Here is a 25654-nt window from a genome sequence, read left to right as displayed (position 1 = left end):
TGGATCCAAACAAACAACAGAATTGTTTAAGGGTCCCTATTTTTAATTTTTTTTTTGGTGATGTTTAATGATGTTTTCTGTGTGAAGTCAGAACACAAAAGTTGGCAGAAAGCGGTGAGTCGATCTACTTGATGCATATTTGATTTTTCTCTGCGTTAAGTAATTTCCAGAACTGTACATCATAATTATATATTAATATGATTATATGATACATCGAGAAGTACTTTATGAACAAAACACCCACCACTTACTTACCCCTTCTAAGTTGAAGTGGCAACGGGCCAAAGTCAACATATACTCTAACAGTGATGAAGCCCGATTAATTAATCAATTAATCTGTAGCGTTTCCATCTTCTATCACTATTTTGGCTTCTTATCAGAACTTGCAGGACTATTATCTGTTGCAGCGGCTGCAGCTGCCAATTCCATCAACCGCTCATAATCTATCTCAGTTGATTTAAACTTAAACTTGACGCCAACCTGAATCCATGACTTGATACAAAGAATGGCCTGTGTGCTGTCATGTGGCATACAGATTCGTTGTTTGTCAATTTCATCACCCTTGCCACAGAAAAGTTCTTCAGGCACAACTGAAGTTGCCTGCACAGCCAGGAAATCTCTAGCCATAACAGATAGTCGAGGGTAGCGTGTACTGTTGACCTTCCACCACTCTAGAACATCTGTTGGTATTGGAGCTGGAGCCTCTGATAGGTACTGTGTAAGCTCATCAGTAGCAGAGCTCATGGTTGTCCTTCGCTTCTTCCGTGCAATTTCCTCTGCAAAGGAAACACTTCCTCCTTCTTCAATCTCTTGAGCATTGTATCCAGAACTCATGGATGAGAAATGGCTGGTAGAATAATTTCTTATAAAATGGGATCTCGCTTCGTCCAAAAAGGTTTCCGAGTTTAAACTATCAGGGATCAGCTCTCCCTTTATTCGAGGATCTAGAATTGCTGTCATGTAAGTAAATATGTTGCAAACCTGATGGATGTAGTTTCTGGCCTTTTTAGCCATTTCTTCTGCAGCATTTTTTAGCCATTCTGGGCTGTGACGCGATTCTCTGCAGGAATTAATGGTTTCTGATATGTGATCCATGAAGAAAAGCACAAGCCCAACCGTTGGCACCTTACTTGTGCAGATGTTGTTTGTGGTTTTGTAGAATGGTTCAAGATATTGATGCATGATGCTAACCACACTTTTGTCAGAAGATCCCAGCAGCATCCTACTGCCTAGCATTTCTTCGTATTTTCGAATAACAGCATCCACTGATTTACCTGCCTGCACCATAAAATATACACCTTATTTTACTTTTGTTCCATTGTTCTGATTTCGATGGAAATCGCATGCATGAGATACATCACAAGACATCTTAATTCCTATGATTCAATTTACACGAGTGACGTGACATGCTACATTGTTGTTGTAAACAAATCGAAAAATATCAACATCAAGACACATGCTGAATTCATCACCAAACATAGAAAAATTCTTACAGTTATTAGACGGGAAAATATAGACACTTAATGCACGAAAAGCCGTTCCAAATCTATGTTTTGTCTTGAAAAACATTGGTACTAAAATGCAAGAATTTTCTTTTCCTTTTGATTCTTATGCGCAGTAACTGAAAACAGCTGAAAATATAATGGTCTACCTTTCGAACAAGATCAAGCATTTGATAGTTTCCACTCCACCTTGCTGAAATATCAAGAGGAAATTTCCAAATGCCTTCTTGATAAGCAGTGGATATTTGAATAAAATCCTCAGAGATCACTGGTGAGGCATTTAACTCTATTACAAACTCCCGTATCTTAGAAATTACTTGTTTTGCAGATCTCAATCCATCATCTATTATCACATTCAAAGTTCGAGCAGCACAGGGAATATAACAAAAAGGCCCTATTTTCTGGCCATCTAAGTCCTCTTTCAAAGTATGGCAAGCATGCATGGCACTTGTACTATTATCGTGGGTACAGGACAGAATTCTGGTTTCAATATTGTAAAATTTGAGAACTTTTACGAGGGAACGATATATCTCTGTACTCCCACATGGATAGGGTATTCGACAGATATCAAGAAGCAACTTCTGGAAGCACCAGTTTTCGTCGATCCATTGACATGTCACACTCATATAGTAAATCTGTTCAAAGGAGGTCCAGAAATCAAGTGTAATGGACAACTTCGAAGAAACCTGTTCCAACAATGCCCTTACATCTTCCCTCATGCTTCTGAAGACTTCATCAAGTACAGTTCTATACTTGTCACTTGGCCAGAGATGTATGGAAGGATTCAAAAACTTGTAGGAATTCACAAGCCACTTCTCTTCTAGAATTGAAGGAGGGAGAGCAGCTAGAACAAGCCACCTAACGAGCAACCAATTTAGATGATCATAATCCACCTGGTTTGCTTTTCCTTGAGGCTGTGACTTCTTCACCACAGTGATAGTCCTTGCAGCTGAATTGCTGACAGCGTCCCCCGACTTGTCGTAACCTGGATGGCGATTAGCAAGATGCCTTCCCAAATTGCCTTCATGAACAAAGGAACATTAGTGCATATACAAGTAAGAATCGTTTGAAAAAGTTATAGACTAGAAAAATAAAATTCATCACCAATGTTCCAATCTCGAGTTTGTTGCTGTCATTAAGGTCATTGCATTCTGAGAAACTGGTCATTTTGATGCTCAATGGTTCTGTTAAAGTTGGTTTTAAAAAGATGTCCTAGTAAACTAAGGAGAGAGTTTTCATAAATTACTCTTTGACTTCAACTCTCACTGAAACAAGCTCCCAAGCTCTTAGCATGAGTGTGAACGAACTTCAAACTTGGCCTTTTAATCATTTTAGACTTGAACTGGGCTCTAGGTTCAAACTTTACCTTAGTTGTTTTAGGCTCATACTTAGCTTTTGAATTGTTTCAGGCTTGTACTCAACATTTGAATTTCCAATCAACATAATTCTTCTGAATTCAATAAACATGCTTTAATATGTGAAAATTGTCTTCAAATGTTTGCAAAATTCTAAAGATGTGTTTTTGAACCTTTCATGCATATAAAATAACTATACAACCTTATACATTAAATGATGATCAAAATTATAAATTTACGTGTTAGTTATTGCCTAACACACCATATCACAATAAACGATAGAAGAAGTCTTTTTTTTTTGTTTAACTCAGCATATGTTTTGGGTGCTAAAATTTAGATTTGACCGAACTTGAAACACTGAAATAAGAAAAATAAAAGAGAGAAGACGGAACTGTTACCCTCATGAGTTGACAAAATCTTATGTTAATCTTTACATAACAAAGTTCCATTGGTATGCATTATTGTTTAAGGTTTCGTGCCAAATTAACAATAGGTTAGGCTTGATTATTATATGTAAACCTAACCTAACTGATGAAAAGAGATACATGATCCTATTACAAAAGAAAGACACAAAGTAAAATAATGAGTAATGAAAGATAATGCAGAAAGTAACCTGTGGCAGTTGCAATGGAATAGCTCTGTCCACAAAACTTGCATCTGCGAGTCTTGCCATCAACAGCTGTCTCAAAGAACTTCAAATACACTGATGTCATTGTTTTCTTTCTGGGCTTCAGGGAAGTAACGGGACCTGGCTTATCTGAACAAGCCAGCCCAATATTTACAGGATCCATGTTTGAAATGAGTGCCACATCCATCACGGACTTTTGGTCATCCGCTAAAAAACAGAAACACAACTAAGCCACATATGGAATGCTGAAAACCAGGTCTATTTCTTTCAACTTTAATTTTATACCATCATTTAATGAAAAAACAGTTTATATACAGTATAACAAAATCCAATAAATTTATCATCCATAAACGTTAACAGTTGAACGAACAAAGATCCTTCACACTGTTTACTCATTTCTTTGATCACACATTAAGTTCGAAATATAGTTTACAAGTATCACTCGATTGATTCCTTAGTAAAACAAGCACACAATGAAGCAGTACACCAGAACCCCAAACACAGTTAGTCATTTTCAACAATAATATTACATGAACAAGTTCAAATTTTTTTGACAACCCAGTTGGTTATAGGCAGGAAACAGTTGAAATACCTTTGTAAGCAGTTCTGTAGTGGTTGTTAACGCCAGTCCAGTCCATGTAATTAGCATCACCAACCGTCACCTGTCTGATCAGCAAGAAACACAGCATAAGCATGTGATATATAATATTTATTGCTGTGAAAGTGTTAAGAGAGTAGTATCGTGGTGGCGTTAAAATGAAAATAGGGAATTGGGCATACCCGTGTGGGAGAGTTCATGAGACTCATAATTGAATTTTGGCGGAGAATTGAATTGCAATTGAAATCAGAGAGCGATGATTGAAGCTGATGAAGATCGGCGTGGAGTGGATCGGAGCCGAAGAGAGAGAAAGAGAGAGCGGCGTGGCTGAGGGTTCATGAGATCTGCATTTGTTAGCTTTAACACGGCTTCGCTGAAGCCTAAAACTATTTTCGGCAATTATTTATTCATTTATTTATTGTTACCAGAAAAATGAAAGAAAGAGAAAAAAAACACACACATAGCAATAGGAATAGTTATGAACGGAGTTTTGGAGTCGAGTTGGCTTTTTTAGCCATCAGCCAGCTTTCACATAAGCCCAAAGTCACTCGCATTAGTCACTCGGCTTCTTTTTTTGTTTTTTTTTTTAAATTTGGATTTGGACCCTCTTTTTACTTCCTAAGTCGATTTTCTAAATGCACCCCTCAAATTTTAAATTTTGGAAATAACCGCTTTGAAGTTTAGTATTTTTATTTTATTGCATTCTCTTGAAGTCTTTTATATATTGGATAATTTGAAATACTAACTTTGGATTTTATGTTATACGGAATACACTTTTTTAGGAGACAGATGTGTCCTTCTACAAAATGTAATTTGAAGTTATAATGAAAGTATTCCAAAATGCATTTTCTAGAAATAACACGCAATTAAAGTATTTTGGATAGTTTAATATGTACCATACTTCTAAAAGATAATCAATTCATGAGTTTCATATTACGTAGTTCAAAAATTAGATTGATAAATTATGGTTAGGGTAATTTGTAATGTAATTCTATTAGACCTTTAAAACTTAGAATGTTGTTCTAAGGTGATGTCCTCTCCCAAGTTATAAGTAATTATAAGGATTTTAATTTATGAATGTAATTACCATCGTCTTTCCTAAAATTGTAATCATTTATATTGGTTTCAGATTAAAAAAATTGTTATAGCAAAATGTAAAATATTAATACGTGTATAAAGGTTTGACAACATATGATGAATGCCTAGGGAAGAGCCAGATTTTTTTTGGTGCATTTAAAGAATATGATTAAGGTTTTTGTAATTGTTTGTTCATCAAAATTTATGTGTTTAGAAAATATAATAACTAATAAGTAATGTATGTATTATGGTTAATTTGTATGCTAAAATTATTTCTAATTGTATATTTAATTTGAAGGGTGAAAATTGCTTATTGAAACAGAATAATTTCTTAAATAATTTATATAACTGAATTTTGTAAATTCATTTTAATGTATGTGGTTATTTGAGATGGTAAACAAAGATGAAAAGTAAAACTTTCTAAATTTGATTGAGAAAATTATAAATAAGATTATTTGACTTTTTTTCACATTTATTTATTTATTTTCAAATAAACTGTTATAAATGTGGAATATAGAGTACATAGATGTGCAAAATGAAGGACACATACACAAATATATAAATGTTATGAAATAAAGCGAATAACATAGAGAATGATGACATATAATAGAGAAGAGAAGAAACAAGAGAGAATAGATAATGAGAGAATAGGGAACAACTCATCTGTGTATTATTATTGATAGGAAGAGTCTTATTTATAGATACAACATGTAATCCATAAAGGAAACAAATCAACTCAGTTAATACAAATATTTACATAAAGAGTCATACGAGTATCAATCATATGAGTAAATGTATCAAATCAATGGACAATCATTAATTCATAACACTCCCCCTTGAGTGTCCATTGATAAAAGAATGTGCCTCGTTAAAACCTTACTAGGAAAAACCATTTGGGATAAAAAGCCTAGTGAAGGAAAAAGAGTACAACATTCTGTATTCTTTAATACAATATTATTCATCACATATTCTATTTCCCCCCTCATATAAACTTACATCATTAAGGTGAGAGTCCGAACTTGTGAGTCATTTGCTCAAAAGTTCTTCTTGGCAAAAACTTTACAAATAGACCTGTCATATTTTTAGATGAATGAATTTTTGGATATCTATATCATCCTTTCAATTGAACCAATTGAACAATACACTATTGTCTTCATATATGGTTGTTGATTCCATCTTTATCGGGGATAGTCACAAATTTCTTGCACATGTTGAATTATAGATCTTAACCAAACATATTCACAACTTTTCTCGTAATTTTGTATGATTAGACGATGTTGTTACTATGGTTTGTTTCATATACCATCATGAAACCATTATGCTACCACATGTGAACAAACATCTTGTTGTGATCAACCATTGTGACATTGTGAGAATATGTAAAATAACATGCATATACATAACCCATTAGGTTTGATTCTGAATCATTTGGATGAAATAATCTCATATTCGTAGTACCCTTAAGGTAATGAAACATATGTTTTACTCCAAATCATTTTCTTCTTATAGTTGAAGAAATATATCTTGCTTAACAAATTTACAGCAAATGCAATATCATATCAAGTATAATTAGCAAGATACATTAGTGTTTCTATGACACTAAGATATGGTGCTTCTGGACCAAGAAGATCTTCATCATTTTCTTGAGGTCTAAGAAGAGCATTTATCAACATCTAACGACCTCACAACTATTAGAGTGCATAATGAATGTGACTTGTCCATTTAGAACATTTTACACACCTTAATTATACAAGCCTCTTTATGTATAAAAACATCTTTGTTTAAATACTTAATTTGTAATCTCAAAAAAAAAAATTCTTTTTCAATATCCTTCATCTCAAATCCTTTCTTTAAGCAATCAATTGCCTTTGTAAGCTCATTAGGAGTTTCAACGATGTTTATGTCATTTACATAAACAATAATTATGGAAAATTCATTCTCGAATTTTTTCATATAAATACAAGGAGAAATAGGGTCATTTTTATACCCTTCCTTTAACAAGTACTCACTAAGATGATTATACCACATACGTCTTAATTGTTTCAATCCATAAAGGGACTTATTCAATTTTACTGAATAATCCTCTTTAAAATTTGCATTGTTAGGCACATAAAATCCTTCAGGGATTTTCATATAAATATGATTCTCAAAAGAACCGTACGAATAGGTTGTAACATAATCCATTAGATGTAAATGCAAACCTTGTTGTGCAACTAAGATAATCGAATATTGCAATGTTGTTGCATCCAATACTAGTGAATATGTTTTTTCATAAATCAATACAAGGTTTTGTGAACAACCTTGAGCAACCAATTGTGCTTTGTATCTAACAATTTTATCATTCTTAATTTGATTTTTGCGCAAAAATCCATATGTACCCAACGGGTTTCGCAACTTTAGGTGTGCGAACTATACGTCCAAAAACCTTTCATTTAGTAAGCAAATACAATTATGCTTCCTTGCATATTTTCATTTTGGCCAATCTTTTCTTCGCCAACAATCTTCAATGATCATTGCTTATTGATCTTCATTGTCATTCGTAGCATTCATCGCTATGTTATAAGTAAAAGTTTCGTTAATGTTAACTTCATTTTGGTTCCATATTATATGATTGATGACATAATTTATTAAGATCTCATCATTTTCAACCATTTCAGGTACTTGAGGTTCTTCTGGAACCGAACCATTAATTATGTCAAATGAATCTTTTTGGGATTTCAACCTTTTCGATTAGGTCATTTTGCATATTAGCTCCCTTTCTCATTCAAGATTTTTTATCTTTGGAACCAATAGGTCTACCACACTTCAAACGTGTCCACATGAGTTTTTCAACCTTTTTTTTTTTCGCATCATAATAACTGATCATGTCAAACAAGGCAATCATTTTGATTTGTAAACTTCTAGTTTACCATGACATGCATTTCAATTGTACTAATAAACTTGTAGTACAAACTATAAGAGAATGTTGATAATTTCTCCAATACACTTTCTTTTTCAACTCAATCATAGAGATATAAAGATATTTCATATCTTTTTCATTGTTTGTCTCAATTTAATATCCATTTAAACAAATATCATTGAAACTTAATAAGTTTCTATTCAACTTCTTAGTAGAAGTATAATAGCTCTTCTAGAGTCTTCAAATATATTTGTAGTACTATCAATAATACTAACATCGATGTCTCATATTATCAAACAAGAGAAAAATTTATTAGGTTAAAATACTCTCTTGGTTCATGTTTTTGTTGAAAAATCTTAAATAGGTCCTAAGATTTTTTTTAGTCTCAATTAGGTCCATATTTTTGAAAATGTGTAACAATTAGGCTCATTCCGTTAGTATAGCGTTAACAGTGTTAAGGATATGCCACGTGTCAGCTCCACATTTTTTTGAATTTTTTTGAATTTTTTTTAAAATTTTTTAATTTTAATTTTTTTTTTAATTTTTTGAATTATTTTTTTGAAAATTATTCATGTCACGTGTCATGTCAGTATTGTGCCACGTGTCAAGTCAGTAAGGTGACACGTGTCAAATCATTATCTGAATCTCAATTTGGTCCATATATTTGTTATTTTTATTACATTTCAGTCCATTTTTAAAAAAAAAAATTTTAAATATATTTATTTTAACTTTTTACAAAATTATTTTAAAATTTTATATTTAAATTTATAAAATTGTTAATTTTAAACCAACTCTAACATTTGTATATAAATTATTTAAAACAATTTTGTAACAAGTTAAAATAAATATTTTAAAATTTTAAAACAAAATATAAAATAAACTTAATATTATTAAAATGTTTAATAAAAATATCATTATAAAATTTATAGAAAAGTTAAATTTGATCTCAATTTGGAAAGGATGAAATTGAAAATTAAAAAAAAATGGACTGAAATATAATTAAAATAACAAATATATGGACCAAATTGAGATTCAAACAATGACTTGACACGTGTCACCTTACTGACTTGACATGTGACACAATATTGATGTGACACGTGGCATGAATAATTTTCAAAAATAAATTTAAAAAATTCAAAAAAAAATTCAAAAAATTCAAAAAAAAATTCAAAAAAAATTCAAAAAATTCAAAAATTAAAAAAAAAATGAGAAGCTGACATGTGGCATATCCTTAACACCGTTAACTCTATACTAACGGAATGGGCCTAATTGTTACACATTTTCAAAAACATGACCTAATTGAGACTAAAAAAAATCTTAGGACCTATTTGAGATTTTTCAACAAAAACATTGACCAAGGGAGTATTTTAACCAATTTATTACTCTCGAGAATTGTACAAGTTGTTGCACTATCAATAAGACACATATCTTTTGGTACTAGTGCAAACATTCGTAAATATCAATATGAGATTTTTTTTAACACTCTCATAATCAATTAGGTGATCAATGCTTTCATTTGCTTTAGCAAAGAAAATAACAATATCAAAATGAGTAGCATCCATATGGCCATAATCAGAATCACCATCTTCATAAGCAAATTGTGTTTTTATGTTCTTCTCATTATTTGTAGGATGCTTTGGTGTACAATAAGTACAACTCAAATGGCCTTTACCACCGTAATGATAATATATACTTTTATCTTTTTGTTAATATTTTCACATTTTCCTTTTCCTTTTTTTTCACATTATTATGCCACTTATGGTGACAAAACGTGTCTTTGAAATTTTCTTTATAACCATGTCCATAATCAAGATCACGATCACGATCATGAAAATATAAATAAAACGTTGCTGCATTCACTTCTGGGAATGGAGCAGAACCAATTTGGACAGGTTTCATGATTTTCTATCAAAAGCTCATTGTTTTTTTCAGCCATACAAAGTCATGAAATAAATTCATAATATTGATTGTTGCATTCACTTTTGGGAATGAAGCAGATTAGGCGGATCTCATAATTTTTCATCAACCATACATAAGCATGAAATAAATTCATAATATTTGTGAATCCTTTTTCTCAATATTTTTGTCGCATGAGCAAATTAGTTGCTTAGATGCTTATTTTTTTATTTAATGGTATCCAATTATCCATTGCATCTAAATGTATTTCAACATTTAAAATCCAATATAAGGAATTCTTCCTTGCAATATCAAGGGTCACAAATCCAAAATTTGCAACGTTTCGTGTGTTTAGAAGTAACACATAAAATAATAATAATATTAAAAATAATAATCATCATCAAAATAATAATATTAATAATAATCATCGTCATAATAAAAATAAATAATAAGACGGAGATGAAATTGATAAGGTCAAACAATTCTTATCACAAGAGGAAGAATATAAGGTAAAATTATAAATTGAGAAAAAATTAGAAAGAGTCTGGATTGAGAAACGCATAGCACTGTCCTTGGAAAGAAAAAACTTCCACTAGTCCTCAATTGGAGCATCGTGCTGATAACGTATAACGTGTTATGAAATAAAGCGAATAACATAGAGAATGACGACAGATAATAGAGAAGAGAAGAAACAAGAGAGAATAGAGAATGAGAGAATAGGGAGCAACTCATTTGTGTATTATTATTGATAGGAAGAGTCCTATTTATAGATACAACATGTAATCTATAAAAAAAACAAATCAACTTAGTTAGTACAAATATTTACATAAAGAGTAATGAATCATACAAATATCAATCATATGAGTAAATATATCAAATCAATGGACAATCATTAATTCATAACAATAAAAGTTTTTTACTTTAAACAACACAAGGCAGTAGTTGTCCCATATGTAAACATGACAGTAGTTATCTTTAGTTTCTTCTTTCACAAAGAATATTTTATGAAATGGTAATATTTTTTTAAAATTAGAAAATTGATGGTTTAGTATTTTTGAAATAAAATAAAGTGGAATAGAGTTTCGAAAATTTAATTCTATCTAGCTCTTAATTTTACTTATTATTTACAAATATGATTTTATTTTATTTTACATGGACATATTCAGATAAAATTCAAAGCAAACATTTTTAGAAGAAAAGGTTAAATAAATTTATCTGTATAAGTTAACTTGTAAAGAAAAATATATATGGTTTTCTAAATCCGTATAAATATTTAATAAGAAAAAAACTAATCCTAATGGACATTGGAGAATGATGGGTCATCATGGGTCACTTCTTTGGGTTTTTTATCAGTTTTATCTTATATAAATTTCTCAAATTTATTTACATTCCTTTTAGTAGTAATCTTAACTTATCTATACTCCATTTCAATGTCTATTTTGCCCACAAGTTTTCCTCATGGCAGATCAACTGTTTGTAGAATGTTCTATGACAGGTACACAAGCTTGGACTATTGCTTCTTTAATGTCACAGGTTGAGAATTCAAATGATACTATAGTCTCCCTTAGCATTACTTTGCCATTATTTTTTTTGTGGTTTTGTTATTCCAATCAATAAGATGAACATGAAATGGATTAATCAATTCGAATTTGCATTCATTGTCATGTTATGATAGGTTTGCTGAGTCCAAGACAATGTCACATTTTAATTTAACCTTAGACACACAACACTTGTAGTCTCATTATCCTTCTTCTTGCTATACTTCCATTTCACGATAAACTTTCTTCAATATATTACACACAAACTACACAAAAACAAAGCCGTCTAATTATCAAATAAGAAAACTGCACACAAAAGATGCAGTTCAATATGACAACAGCTTCTTGATTCCTGCTTTTTGTTCTGTTGTCAACTTTGCCGGAAATTTGATGTTGAATTTGATTCTAAGATTACCCTTCTTTGAAGGATCTTTTGAAATTGGCATCCCTTCCCTGGGGACAACCTCTTCATAGTTTGGATGAATCACATTGTTAATGGTAATGTTTAAGGCCCTACCATCCAGCGTTGTAAGATGAACAGTGTAACCCGTAAGAGCTTCAACAAGTGACACTTTTTGTGTCACCACCAAATCGTTACCATATCTAGTAAACACTGGGTGAGGTTTCTCATCAATAACAAACACAAGATCCGAAGCAATCATATTTGGCACCTCGTTTCCTTTCTCTGTGAATGTGATCTTTGTCCCCTTCTTCCACCCTGCTTTAATTTCCAAGGTCAATATTTCCTCCACAGGTAAAGTTTTCCTGCAAACAAGAAAAATGTAAAATGTTGGATGCATAACATGATGTTTTGGTTTGATTTCTCTTATTTTTAACTGATCTTGTGGTTAGATTATGATGATCATTACCTTGACTAGCCTTGAGAAGAACACACCCCACACAAATCCCATAACACATTTATCCATTAACTTTTTTAACATATACCAGACAAAATGAATCATATCAGAGATTCGTCACTAATTATTACTGCATTTGCAAATTGGAACAATACGTAAAGAAGAAGATTTACTTACCCACTTGCATCAGCAATCTCCCTTGAGATCTTCATTTTTTTGGTAGTGCCCTTATAGAGCTCTTCAAGGGTGCAAGGCAACCTCTTCTCTATAGGAGGTGCCTTGCGTGGACCCTGATTCATTGCCCTTCCTTCTGCAAATGGACCAAATATACCATCGCCAAAAACTCCACTGAAGGACCCACCCCTCACACCTCCACCACCAAATGGGTTTGGGCTTGGGCTTGAAAACCCGAAAAACTCAGAAAAAATGTCATTTGCATTTCTAGGATTGAACCTGAATGCTGTTGGACCATCCCCAGTTTGGAAGAACGTTGCCCCACCAGCATCTGGAGGTGGCACTTGCCCTTTAAGCCCTTCTTCTCCGTACTCATCATAAATTGCTCTCTTCTGGGGATCACTCAAAACCTTCACCAAACCAATACACCAACTTAGATTCTATATCAGAGAAAACCATTTTGCTGATATAAATATGAAAAGTGCAACTATATCAGACTGTGTTAGCTTATCCCTTAAAAAAAATCAATCCAAGACTGTGGATTTTCATAAACTAAGTTTAAGAATTCTTTTATGAAAGACAAAAATCACATCTAATCTAACACGTTTCAATGAACAATAGGGTAAGAAAAAGATACCTACTTTACAGTACAGAATATTTTTTAACCTAAATAAACAAATTAATCCACAATCCCTGTTTGAATAGGACAGACATCCATGTTCAAAAATTGAACAGAGGAAGTTTAAGGAAGGAAAATATAAGCAACCTCGTAGGCTTCAGATATCTGCTTGAACTTAGTCTCAGCTTCTTTCTTATTGGTTGCATTCTTGTCGGGGTGCCATTTCATGGCAAGCTTTCTGTAAGCTTTCTTCAAATCTTCATCCGTGGCATTCTTGTCCACCTGCAAAATCTTATAGTAGTCCACACCCATATTCCTTCACTCTGGAATTAATGGGGTTTAGGGAATGACCCTCAAGGTTCAAGCTTCTTAACTATCTTGTTAATGGAATCTGTTATAGGTATACTGTGCCAAATTTGGTTACATTGAATACAGTATATGAAGAAGATGAGAATGAAAAAGATTATTCTAGAAAGCACCAACAATACCAGATGAGTGTAGAATCTTCGAGCTTATAATCACGTGCCACCTGTAGTTTATTTTTTATGGGCCTACACCTATACTTGCTTATTTTAGTGGTATTAGCCCACTTTAATATGAATTTAATATCATTTCATAACAATATTTCGTAGTATTAATTAAATCAATAAATCCTATTATTAGTTAAATTTTAAGATTTAAAATAATATGTGATAAGGGATTGGGTTAAAATTAAATCGTCTACACATTACTCCAACTTGTTAAAACATCAAAGATCCAATTTTCTCCAATTCATGAAGTTTAGTTTTAGATCATATTAGTAAAATTGGATGTTTAAATAATATTATTATTAAACTTAAACAATGGTATTAAAGTACAAAACTTTACTTTGTTAATTCTTAATATAATTTTATTCTTAATACTGAGTAGATATTATTATCAGGGATTTAGGTGAATAGGAAGAACATAGTGGATGAATTATTGTAGTTTATATATATATATTCTATTTGTACCTTTAATATTACTTTTTCTTAAATGAATCTATTAAAACTTTATGCAATATATGTTTGAGTTATTTTTGTTTTCAAAATATTGAAGTAAATGTTTTAGGGCCTGTTCGTTTGCAGGGATATTACTGTTAAAATGAATTAGGGAGCGCGGATCGTAAAATATATCGTGTTCCATTGAACGAATTGAAGCTGATTTGAGAGCGACGATTTAAGGGATTTGTGGATTTTTCCATCCACGCTTTGAGGAGAAGATTAGCGAATAAAGATGGTGCTTTACCCATTTTACCCTTCATTTTTCAGTCGCTTTTCGCATGCGCGCATGGCAATATTCGTTTTGCAGAAATGATTCCTAAACCTGAAAAGATTCCTGAAGTTGTTGTTCCTAAAATATTCTTCTCCCAGCACGATTTAAACTGGTGCACACAGCGAAGTCATGGAAGGATGTTTGGTTTGGCTGTTTGGTTTTGTGAAGAAGAGGTTCTGTGAAGCTCAGACAGGTGAGTTATTTGGGGTGTGGTGGTCGCGGGAGGGTGGTCAGCGGGGTGGTGGAGTGAGTGGTGTTGGAGGTGGAGTGAGTGGTGATAATGGAAGACGGTGGTGAGGGAGGCACCGGTGCCCTCGTAGGTTGGAGTTTCTGAATGCACCGGTGTCGGCAGTGTTGGAGCAGCCTTGGGGTGGTGAGTGGATGGCACAGGTGAGGGTGGTGATTGAGGTTTTCTGTGGCGGTGCGGTTTGGTGGTGAGGTGTTCTGGTGTGGGGGTGGCACCGGTGGCACCGGTGTGGTGCTGTGTGCATGGGGTGATGGCACCGGTTACGTAACCGGTGCCTTGTTTCTTAAAGGGCGACACCGGTTACGACACCGGTGTCGAGGGGCATATATAATATTTTTTTTCATGTTTTGTGTTTTGTGCAGGTGGACGTGGTGGTGTTTGAAGTCGCCGGAGGCCGCGCCTGGCGGAGGAGCTGTCAGTGTGGAGGTGAAGGTGGGCGGTCGGACGTCCGTCGAGTTTGTTTGAAGGTGGAGGCGTCGGGAGTTGCGAGTTGCAGTGTGATAGAGGTGTTGGCCGGAGGTGAGGAGGCGCTGCGGGGAGTTCGCGTTCGCCAGTCAGTTTGTTGGTGATACAGTGTTGTTGGCCAGGAGTTGAGACACTGTTGGCCGGAGGTGAGGTGATAATTGTTGGCTGGAAAAATGACATATGATAGGGATTTATAGGGATGTGAAAATATAAGTAATTTTTTAGCCGAAAAAATTACATATTATAGGGATGTGAAAATATAAGTTATTTTTTATTGGTGATGGTTGATTTATATATAATGTTTTATTTGTATAATGTTTCACAGGCTTGGTATTGACTTGTTATTCAGTTACTTGCTCTGAATTGCGGTGTGGTCCTCTTCATTTTCATTGTGTTACCACTTGAGGTTTTGTTGAGGTAATTGTTTTACAATAATGTCAAATATTATCAGCATAGTATTGATAGTATTGATGTTTTAGTTAGTAACATTGATAAGGAAGTAGTATTGATGTTTTACGAAAATTAGTTTAGCTAATTTTTTTTAGTTACGATGGTAGTAATTTAAATTTATTTTTATAATTGGGTAATTTAGATGGATGAAGAATTAGATATGAGTTACTTGGACAGTGAAGATATTGTGGATGATGTAATGGGTGTGGACTTTAATGTAGTTACACATTTACGTCGTCAATTACAACTGCGTTCCGCCTTAGCTGCATTAACAATGCTATGCATTGTTGCACATGCATTGTATATACTAAATATGGCCATAGAAACAAGTAGTATTCATGAGTGCTTGTTAAACAAAGATCGTCGTAGAGAGCAGCTAATGTCATACTTAGTGCATACTAATCGCTGTCGTGACATTATCCGCATGGGACCCGAGGCATTTATTAACTTATGTAATCGTCTAAGATCAACCGGGTTAGTGAACGATGCGGTTAGGTCAACTGTGGAGGAACAAGTTGCCAAATTTCTCCACATTATCGGACATAATGTGAAGAATTGAAGTGTGGGATTCTTTTTCCATCGTTCTGGCTCGACAGTAAGCAGGCATTTTCACAATGTGTTGGATGCAATACTATCTTTGGAGTCTGAATTGTTAATTCAACCAAGTGGCGCTGAGGTTCATCCCCATGTTCAAGGCAGTAGTCGATTTTATCCATACTTTAAGGTAAATCTCTTCAAAGACGCATTCAATTCCAGCAATGAATCCATATTTAAACAATGTCTTAATATTTTGAATTTGTCAAATATTAGGATTGTTTAGGCGCAATTGACGGAACTCATGTTCGAGTCCGAGTCCCAAGAGCTGATGCTCCAAGGTTTCGAGGAAGAAAAGACTGGCCAACACAAAATGTCTTCGCGGCATGTGACTTTGATATGAAGTTCACGTATGTATTGGCTGGCTGGGAAGGAACAGCATCCGATTCAAGGATATTGAAAGATGCTCTCTCTAGAAATGATTCTTTAGTCATACCTGAAGGTTAGTCAATAATTTGTTTATTTTGACATGCAACATATTCAAGTCATAACCTATGTGTGCAAAATAATGTAGGAAAATATTACCTTGGGGATGCTGGGTTTATGGTTAAAAGATCAATTTTGACCCCCTACAGAGGTGTCAGATATCATCTTAAAGAGTATAGTCGGAGAGGACCACAAAATCCCCGAGAATTGTTCAATCATCGTCACTCGTCACTCAGAAATGTTATAGAAAGAACCTTTGGGTTGTTAAAAAAACGTTTCCCAATTATAGCCAGTGGAACCGAACCACATTACTCTCTTGAAATAATGACACATATTGTGTTGGCATGCTGCATCCTACACAACTTTCTGCGATCTGTCGATCATGATGCAAGCTTGCTTGATGAGGTAGATAGAGAGTTGGCTGAAGAACATCAAGATGGTGGCACCACACATCAAAGTGAGGATGATTATCGACTTGGATGTAATTTAAGGGATGAAATAGCTCATCGAATGTGGAATGATTATGACAACAATTAAGTTGATGTACTAATGTATGGTACTGCAATGCAAATATGAATGACTAATGTCTGTTATATAGTAATGGTTAGGTAATCTGTGAACTTAATTTTATGGATTAAATGTTATGTTTTAGTTTCCTTTGCTTGCAATAGGTACTAAATGAACAGGGGTAAAGGACTTGCTGTCTTTGTGGGCCGACGTGAATTCACTAAATGGACAGAGGACATGGACAACCGACTCCTGAATGCCATGTTAGATGAAGCTCGACTCGGTAACAGGGTGGATGGTAGTTGGACAACCCAAGCATACAATAACATGCTAAGCAATCTACATGAAGCAGGGTTTGTGAACCTTAACAAAAACAACGTTAAGAATAGACAAAAAGTGTTGAAGGAAAAGTGGCGTGAGGTGCATGACTTATTTTGTTCACTAAGTGGATTTGCGTGGAACAACATATCAAAGGTCTTTGAGGCTGAAGATGAAGTGTGGGCAGAGTTGTTGCAGGTAATGTGAAACGCTAAAAATATAATGTATGAATATCATGTTAACCGTGTAATGTATGAATATGTTTACATTTTCAGTCAAAGCCGCACGCAGCGAAGTGGCAAAGTACCCCTATAAGGCATTACGACCTGATGGAGGAATTATGTTCATCAGATCGTGCAACTGGTGAGGGGGTGAGAACTGCTTCACAAGCTAGTCGGATTCGCCAACAAAGGCGTTTAGAAGTTGATTTGAATGATGAAATGGAGTACACACCTGAGCCTCCAGGCTATGAACCACGCGAGAATGCTTACCCATCCTCACCACCATCCATGGATGAGTATAGCCCAGGCCCTACCCAAAGTGTTCCTTCTGTACCATCTGGTGGAACCTCATCATCTCGGGGATCTAAAAGAAAAGCACCCATGATTGACATTGTTGATTCTCAATTCGACAAGCTCACAACCAAGCTGGATGGATTCATGGAGGTTATGGGTGCCGGAAACTCACACTTTGAGAAGATGTCAAACATTGTCGAGAGACAAGTCATTGCCATTGAGAAACGTAACGACATTCTAAACGAGCAAGTTGGGATGATGAAGCGGAGCTCGACTTTCCAATATACAGAAAGTGATATTTGGGAAATGCTTGCAGGGATGAATATCCAAGAGGAAAGCCTTATGGAACAGTGCTATGATTACCTCTGCTCAAATCCGACTCATACGAAGCGACTAATGGGAATGCCACAACATCTAAGATTGAATAAGTTATATAGTATGATGGTTGGTCGTAGTGGATAGGGTTTGTACACAATGTGCTTTATGTGTGTATGTTTTATATGACTTGTTACTTTGTTGATTTGCGTGGTTTTAATTATCATGTTTTTGTAATGTTAAGATGTTATGTTCCCTGTATTATAAAGTGTTGTATGAACTGAACCTCTCACTTCCATAAGGCTTAGGCTGACGCACATATTTATGTTGACCATTAGTAATTTGGGAATGCCATTTCTGTGCCTAATGATTTTCATTTTTTTGATACAAGTCTGCTTTCTAATGGCTTCATCATCATCAAAGTATAGACCTAAAGTTCGTAAGGATAAATCAACAGCGATGGAAGATGAAGCACCCCTACAAAAAAGGCCAACCGTGGAAGACGTACTAGATCAAAAACGATACTTCAGCACTGTCAAACAAATGGAAAATTATGGGAATCACTTTTACCATAGACGAATAATAGAGCCAAAGATTATGAACTTGGAGTCATTTATGGATTCTGGGCTTTACTTCCATCAACATCTTTTGTTCCAAGGCCTTTCAAATTACGTCACATTATCGTATTCGTACTTTCCGGAACTAATTAAGGTGTTCTATGCAAATCTACAGATCTCCGGTAATGGTTATTTGATGAGTGAGGTCAACAAGAAGAAAATTAAACTGAAACCATCTGACTGGTTTCAAATATGTGGTCTGAAATATCAAGGTCGAAAGTTATCATTACCAGAGGTGCCACCTAACCTGAACTATAACCGGGACATGGCTTTAGCCTCCATGGTAAGATCAGGTGCCCGTTTTAAAGCAGTGAAGACGGTTGGTGTCCTACAGATAAATGATAGACTATTACAGTATGTTATAGTGTACTTTTTGACACCGAGGATGACTAATATCTCACATGTTTTACAAGACGACATTTTCATGATATGGGCTTTAAAGAATGACATCTTAATTAATTGGCCACATGTCATCATGCAAAACATGCTTAAGTGCAAGAGTACTGAGACAGGTCTTCCATATGGAATTTTGATAACTGCAATCATGCAATATGCTGGAGTGGATCTTTCGGTTGATACAACGACGACTGTATCTTTAAGACACCGCTTTTCAGTGCAGAATTTGAGGAAGATGAATATTGTTCATGTAAACGGTGAATGGCAACAACTTCGTGGCCGTTCTGATGATGCACCACAACGAAGAGAAGAAAGTCCCATGGATGAAGACAGTGATGACGGAGATAACGACCGTGAAGAAAATATGTTGGAACCTCCAACCCCAACAACAGAACAACTATTAACTCAAATATGGGGAGGAGTACAATCCATAGAAGCCAGGTTACAAACATTGACCATTGATGTTGACAGACGTTTCAATGAAGTCAATTCCACTGTCAACCAGATTTATGACCTTCTTAACGGGGATGAAGACTCAGATGAGTGACTTGTATTCTCCTATTCTTTCATGGAATTAAATTAATTCATTTATTTACTATTTAATATTTTATACAATAATTGTTATTCTTCACTGCTAACTCCAATTCATTATTGTGTGCTTAAGTAGATGGAACAGAGAATAATGGACCTCCTAGAGGAATCAAGTCAGCTTAATAGAAGAATGAATGTTGCAATAGATCGTCAAAGAGTTGCACTTCAAGCAAGAAACAACCTCATAACGGAATATAATCGTCTTACTCGTTGTCAGCCTGAATTTAAAGAAGACATATTTCAGATGTTATCAGCTATGAACATTGAAGATGTCAACCTATTCACACGGTGCTATGAATACCTTTGTTCCCACCCATTACATACAAGATGTATTATGGGCATGCCCATACATTTTCGGATGAATAGGTTACTTCGTTATATGAATGAAGGGGTTTGAACATAATGTTTATTCTGTGATGTATTTTCTTGTTATGTATGAACTTCATTACATGTGACACTTTTTTCATGTAACTTTATTTCGATGTCATTTGCCATGGACTAAATCGAATTTCCGTTATCACAATTTCTACTTTTTTACCGAATTTGGAAATTGATTTCGTAACTTCAATGCTTTACGGTATTTGGTATTGTCAATATCAAATTAATTTATTTAAAAAAATAAATCTAACAAATAATTTCAATTTTGTTGTACTATTTTTTGACATAAATCAAAATTCTTTTTTTCTAAGCTTTAAAAAAATTGATTTATTTATTATGACAAAAGATAACTCATTTCAAAATTTATTCAACAACATCATTTCAAAAATTAATCTTTTTTTACAAAAGGGTATTATGGTAAAGTAATAAATATATCAATTTTAACATATAATTTTATCTATCACATCAATCAAATCTTTCACTAACTTTCATAAAAATTATCTCCAAATCCACTCACTTTACCCTCCAAATCCACTCAAAAAAACACAAATATCCATCTTCTTAAATCTACACAAATCCATCTTCACACTCTCCCCACATTCATCCATAAAAAGAAACACACCCTTAGGAGGCTATGAGTATGATGAATATTGCATGGCTATAAAAGAATAATTTATTAAAGCAACTTCAACTTATTGCTGATTTCATGGCGAGATCAACTCAAGTGGAGCCCACATGCGCCGAGGTTTGACCAAACTCCGAAGCTCATTGTCAACATCATGCTCATTTCAGGTCCCACAAGTCGCATGTTGCAGAGTGATTCCAGCAAGAATAAAATGACTATAATTCCAGAACTAGAATCCTTTTCCACGTGATAACTGAACAAGTTGTTGAAGACCGAAATCACCGATACATATCAGGTAGAAGATTATGACCTTTGATCACAACATTCAACTACACCAAGCTGAATTTAATGACAGATATATCCAACTTCAATGACAGATATTCAATTTTCTAAGCTTTAGTATCAGAACTATACGAGATCATACTAGTTTAAATGATCTTATCCAATTTGCAGATGGACAACAAAGAAGTAAATATTTGCATTCTTACATCATTACTATTGCAATCGTTTACTAGATTTTAGATTCAGAACGTTCAAGTTCACATTCATTGCCATAGGTTAGCAATGCGACACAAATATGCAGATACAAGGTGCCTTAAGCATCGGTCCAGGAAGATAGAAATTGGAAAAAAAAAAATATATTCAGAAATCAAATATGAGAAGTAAAGATGTATATCAAAATTTTCAAAATCATTTTTGTTTTCATCTCAACCAAGCTGATCAACGTAACTTCAAGAAACTGGACGTGAACTATACTAATGACAAACTCATTTAAACTAAATAAAAAAAATGAGCAAGGACATCGATAACTATCAATGACAGGTGAATCAAGGAAATCGATTTCATTTAGTGTACACAACAGCACTACAAAAAATGGCACTGCATTATTTTTCTTCAGAGCCCTTAGGCAACATACGCCTCTCTGTTACATTGTGGAGATTTTCTTCATGTTTAAATACTTGCTGTCGGTAGAAACCATGCATACGATCAAAAAGCCGCTTCTTCAATGACTCAAAGGCCAGATCGAATCTTTCTAGTTGCTCCATGGCATTTGCATTATACAAGAACAATCCATAGTACAGATCAAAACTATCTCCAGCAGTATTTTCCACCAAACTCAACAATGTCTCGTAACCCTTTGTGTCAATCGGCGTTGCCTCCAACTTTAGTTTTTCTAAAAATCTTCCAGTAGTATGAGTGATAAATTGTGATCCAGCAGCATGCCAATCATGTTCTGCACATGACATTTCAACCATTCGGCACCCTTCACCAGAAAAAATGTCCAGAAACCGATCACATCGTGAAGTTCTTGATTCATCTGTTCCTATTCTAACCTTATCATAAACAAAAGCAAGACCGTTCCACCCGTTTTTTCCACTCTCTGGCCCAAACATAGGATGCGTGCAGAGAATATCAAAATCATGTGACAAATGTTGAAGAAACAAATTTCTAGGAAATTCTTTGACAGAAAGCACATCCACAAATAAAGTATTTCTCTTCAATCTCTGCACAGGTAATGACTTAAGAACTTTCTCCGTGGAAAGGATTGAAGTGCAAAGTAAAATCACTTCTGGATGTTGTTCAAAAAGATCATCAACACTATTAAAATATGAAGCCCCCATTTCCTCAGCCACATGAGAGTAGTCCGATCTGGAGTATGCCAAAACTTGATGACCATGACGCACAATAGCTTTTGCAAGAAACTGACCAAAATTGCCGAAACCAATAATTGCAATCTTGAGCTTGGTGCTGCCTTCAGATTGGCTTGAAATATTTGGCTTGAATTTGCTGAGTTCGGTAACATCACCGGATCTGATGATGGCATAAAACATACATATAAATTAGACTTGATAGACTAACCCCAAATAAAACAAAATAGTGACAACTTCAATCTTTCCAACAAATGGTCATTATTTATTATCAATTGCTTTGCAAAAACATTCTTTAACCCTGTTCCATCACGTAAACATTAAGCCAATTCATAACCAAAAAGAACAAAAAGCAAAGAAAGCAAAATTCCACTTACATCCCCAAAAATACAATTACAAAATCCAAATTAAAGTCCCCTTAATGTCCTAAACAATATCGAGATTTGGGTAAAATAGTTTATGCACTGTGTCATATGATCACACTACCATTCAATAAAAAATGATCATATATAGTATGTTTGTTAGCTTTTTTTCGAACCATCATAAAAGCCAACCATGATTTTTACTGGTAGACAACACAAAACATTTTAGCCTAGCAATGCATAAACATTAAAAACGAGGTTACAATAAACCTTTAAACAAATACACACCTAAGTTCTTTGGTGAATCGTGATAGTACAGGTGCAAATCCATTTAGAGCAATCATGAGCTTTGAGTTGTCTGCAGACTGACTTGAATCATTTGTCTGGTATTTGTCAAGTTTAGCAACATCATCGGATCTGAAGATTTGCATAGGATTTAGTTATAAATTAGACTTGATCGGAAAGACCAAATATAGCAACACTCTCAATCCTCCCTACAAATGGTCATTATTTATTATCAATTTCAAAACAAAAAAAAATAGCAGAAATCATAACAACAAAGCTAACCTGCCCTTAGATTCCCCCTAAAAAAGAACCAACTCATATCCCAATAATGTACTAAACAACACCATGATTCAATCACACATTATCATATTTGTTAACTTTTAAACTTTTAGCATAACCATCTTAAAAGTCAAGTCATATATATCATGATCATCTTAAACTTAGCATGATCTGTTATTGCAAAGCATTACAAACTAACGAGGCAAATAAATTATTGTATATATTTGAAAAACAAACGAACACCTGTGTTCTTTGGAGGGGAGTGACAGCACAGGTGCCGATCCATTTTGACCCTTCTTGAGCAGTTTATACCCATAGTCATCTGGTAAACTCTGCCCCTTTCCAATCCCAGCATTATGAAACAGCTGCTCCCTCACAACACCATGCAACCGGCCCATGAGCTGTTTCCGCAAATCCTCGAACGCGAAATCTAACCGCTCCAACATCTCCAGCGAATTCTTATTGAACATAAACAACCCGTAGTAGAGATCAAAACTATCCCCATAAGTGTTCTCCACCAAATTGATCAAAGACTCGTAACCTTTGGTGTTAATCGGAGTGGACTCCAGCATCAGCATCTCCAAAACCCTCCCAACGGTGTGCGTGATGAACTGCGACCCCGCGGCGAACATATCGTGATCGGCGCAACACATTTCCACCATTCGGCACCCTTCCCTCTCGAAGATGTTGAGGAACTTCTCGCACCGCTCGATTCGGCGGTCGTCGTCGCCGATTCGAACCTTCTCGAAGACGAAGGGGAGACTGGTCCACGCGCGAGGCGCGCTTTGTGGACCGAACATCGGGTGCGTGCATAGGATATCGAAATCGGAAGGGAGCGCGTGAAGCAATAGGTTTTTGGGGAACTCCTTGACGGAGAGAACATCGACGAATAGTGTACTGCGTTTGAGGCTGTGGAGAGGGAGAGTTTGGAGCACGTGCTGGGTTGAGATGATGGAGGAGCATAGGATGATGACTTCGGGGTGCTCCTCGCAGAGGTCGTGGGGGTTGTGGAAAAACGTGACGCCGAGTTTGCGGGCCTCGTCGGTGTAATCGGAGCGGGAATGGGCCAGGACGGTGTGGCCCTGTCGGACGAGGGTTTGGGCCAGGAACTGGCCGAAGTTGCCGAAGCCCACGATGGCGATCTTCAGCCTCTGGGCGTCGTGGAACTGTTGGGCCACTCTGGACTCGTAGTCAAAGGGCTGGGCCGCATCGATGGCGCGAATGCGGAGGGGCCTGTAGGCGTGAACGCGTGCAGAGAACGCATTGGAAGAGGAGAATGGAAGAGCGTTAGGTTTGATATTTCGGCGAGTGGTTGTTGAAGGCAATGAAGTTGACGGCTTCAGTGATGTCGGCGCCAGAAAGGTTGAAAAAGCCACCATTGCTGATGGCATCGAATTCACGGGAAGAGACACTAACCTTAAAATTTAGCGGCGACGATGTTTGAAGTTAAGTGGCTCTCAGCCACCTTAAAATTTTATTATTGTTTAATGTTATGCACATGGTGCACTTTTATTGGCTTATGAGAAGCAAACTTTTATTGTGTGCAAAATCTTGAAAGAACGTATCTAGTCTAATTAAAATGTATAATTATGTTAAATATTTATGTGAAGAGACACTTCTACAACTATTTTTCCTTAATATGACCTTAATGGAAAAAAATGTTTCAATTTTTACTTCTTAATTGAAAGATTTCTCATCTTTTAAATTCTTAATAAATACTCATTTTTTTCTTGTAATTTTGATAAAGCGCATTTAACTTTCTTTACTTTATTTAATAATTACTAGATTGACTTAAATTTTAATAAAATATATTTGTGTATATATAATATTAATGATGTATATTTTAAAAACAAAACCTGAGAAAACTATACAAAATGAGAATCAAAGTTAACTTCTAAAATATTGTACATTAATAGATACTTTAATAATTAAATATCATGTGAATAGTAACATTACATTTTATTATTTAAAAAATAATAATAAATTAATTTACATTAGACTTAGGCTCACTTTGCATGAAGTCTAATAAATAAATAATATATATACAATAATGAATTATATATATATATATAATTATTGATATATATATATATATAGTAAATAATAATAATATATAAATATGTATAATAATAATAATAATTAAAATTTAATATTTTCAACACATTTGAAAAATATTTAATTATTTATTTTTATCAAGGA

The 25654-nt window shown here is 34.7% G+C and overlaps 5 protein-coding genes across 6 annotated transcripts; 2 read left to right on the top strand and 3 right to left on the bottom strand.

The window, feature by feature from the left end:
* Window positions 1-128: 128 nt before the first annotated feature.
* Window positions 129-4524, bottom strand: LOC114178423 (BED zinc finger and hAT dimerization domain-containing protein). Of its 2 annotated transcripts, none has more exons than XM_028064315.1 (5): window positions 4266-4524; window positions 4078-4151; window positions 3471-3692; window positions 1652-2523; window positions 129-1278 (listed from the first exon to the last, which is right to left on the bottom strand). In XM_028064315.1, the coding sequence occupies exons 2-5, from the start codon at window positions 4121-4123 to the stop codon at window positions 361-363; spliced, it is 2058 nt and encodes a 685-aa protein (XP_027920116.1). In that variant the 5' UTR covers window positions 4124-4151; window positions 4266-4524; the 3' UTR covers window positions 129-360. The 2 variants fall into 2 exon arrangements, with proteins under 2 accessions (XP_027920116.1, XP_027920115.1); XM_028064314.2 differs by having other exon boundaries at window positions 4078-4147; window positions 4266-4498.
* A 7061-nt stretch (window positions 4525-11585) lies between these two features.
* LOC114176716 (uncharacterized) lies at window positions 11586-13604 on the bottom strand. The gene is made up of 3 exons (XM_028061843.2): window positions 13291-13604; window positions 12528-12934; window positions 11586-12258 (listed from the first exon to the last, which is right to left on the bottom strand). The coding sequence occupies exons 1-3, from the start codon at window positions 13453-13455 to the stop codon at window positions 11820-11822; spliced, it is 1011 nt and encodes a 336-aa protein (XP_027917644.1). The 5' UTR covers window positions 13456-13604; the 3' UTR covers window positions 11586-11819.
* Window positions 13605-17744: 4140 nt separating this feature from the next.
* LOC146887985 (uncharacterized) lies at window positions 17745-18478 on the top strand. Its single transcript, XM_085670567.1, has one exon. The coding sequence runs from the start codon at window positions 17773-17775 to the stop codon at window positions 18418-18420; it is 648 nt and encodes a 215-aa protein (XP_085526693.1). The 5' UTR covers window positions 17745-17772; the 3' UTR covers window positions 18421-18478.
* Window positions 18479-18690: 212 nt separating this feature from the next.
* On the top strand, window positions 18691-19834 carry LOC146887984 (uncharacterized). Its single transcript, XM_085670613.1, has one exon. It carries the CDS (start codon window positions 18733-18735, stop codon window positions 19831-19833), a length of 1101 nt encoding a protein of 366 aa, XP_085526739.1. The 5' UTR covers window positions 18691-18732; the 3' UTR covers window position 19834.
* A 1862-nt stretch (window positions 19835-21696) lies between these two features.
* LOC114179044 (arogenate dehydrogenase) lies at window positions 21697-24926 on the bottom strand. Its single transcript, XM_028065240.2, has 3 exons — window positions 23699-24926; window positions 23180-23308; window positions 21697-22692 (listed from the first exon to the last, which is right to left on the bottom strand). Exons 1-3 carry the CDS (start codon window positions 24844-24846, stop codon window positions 21765-21767), a joined length of 2205 nt encoding a protein of 734 aa, XP_027921041.1. The 5' UTR covers window positions 24847-24926; the 3' UTR covers window positions 21697-21764.
* Between the last annotated feature and the right edge of the window lie 728 nt (window positions 24927-25654).

Source organism: Vigna unguiculata, chromosome 3 (assembly GCF_037176805.1).
Source record: "Vigna unguiculata cultivar grain cowpea cultivar isolate G323 ecotype 2 chromosome 3, ASM3717680v1, whole genome shotgun sequence".
Lineage (NCBI taxonomy): Eukaryota > Viridiplantae > Streptophyta > Magnoliopsida > Fabales > Fabaceae > Vigna > Vigna unguiculata.
This window is presented reverse-complemented; position numbering and strand designations above follow the sequence as displayed.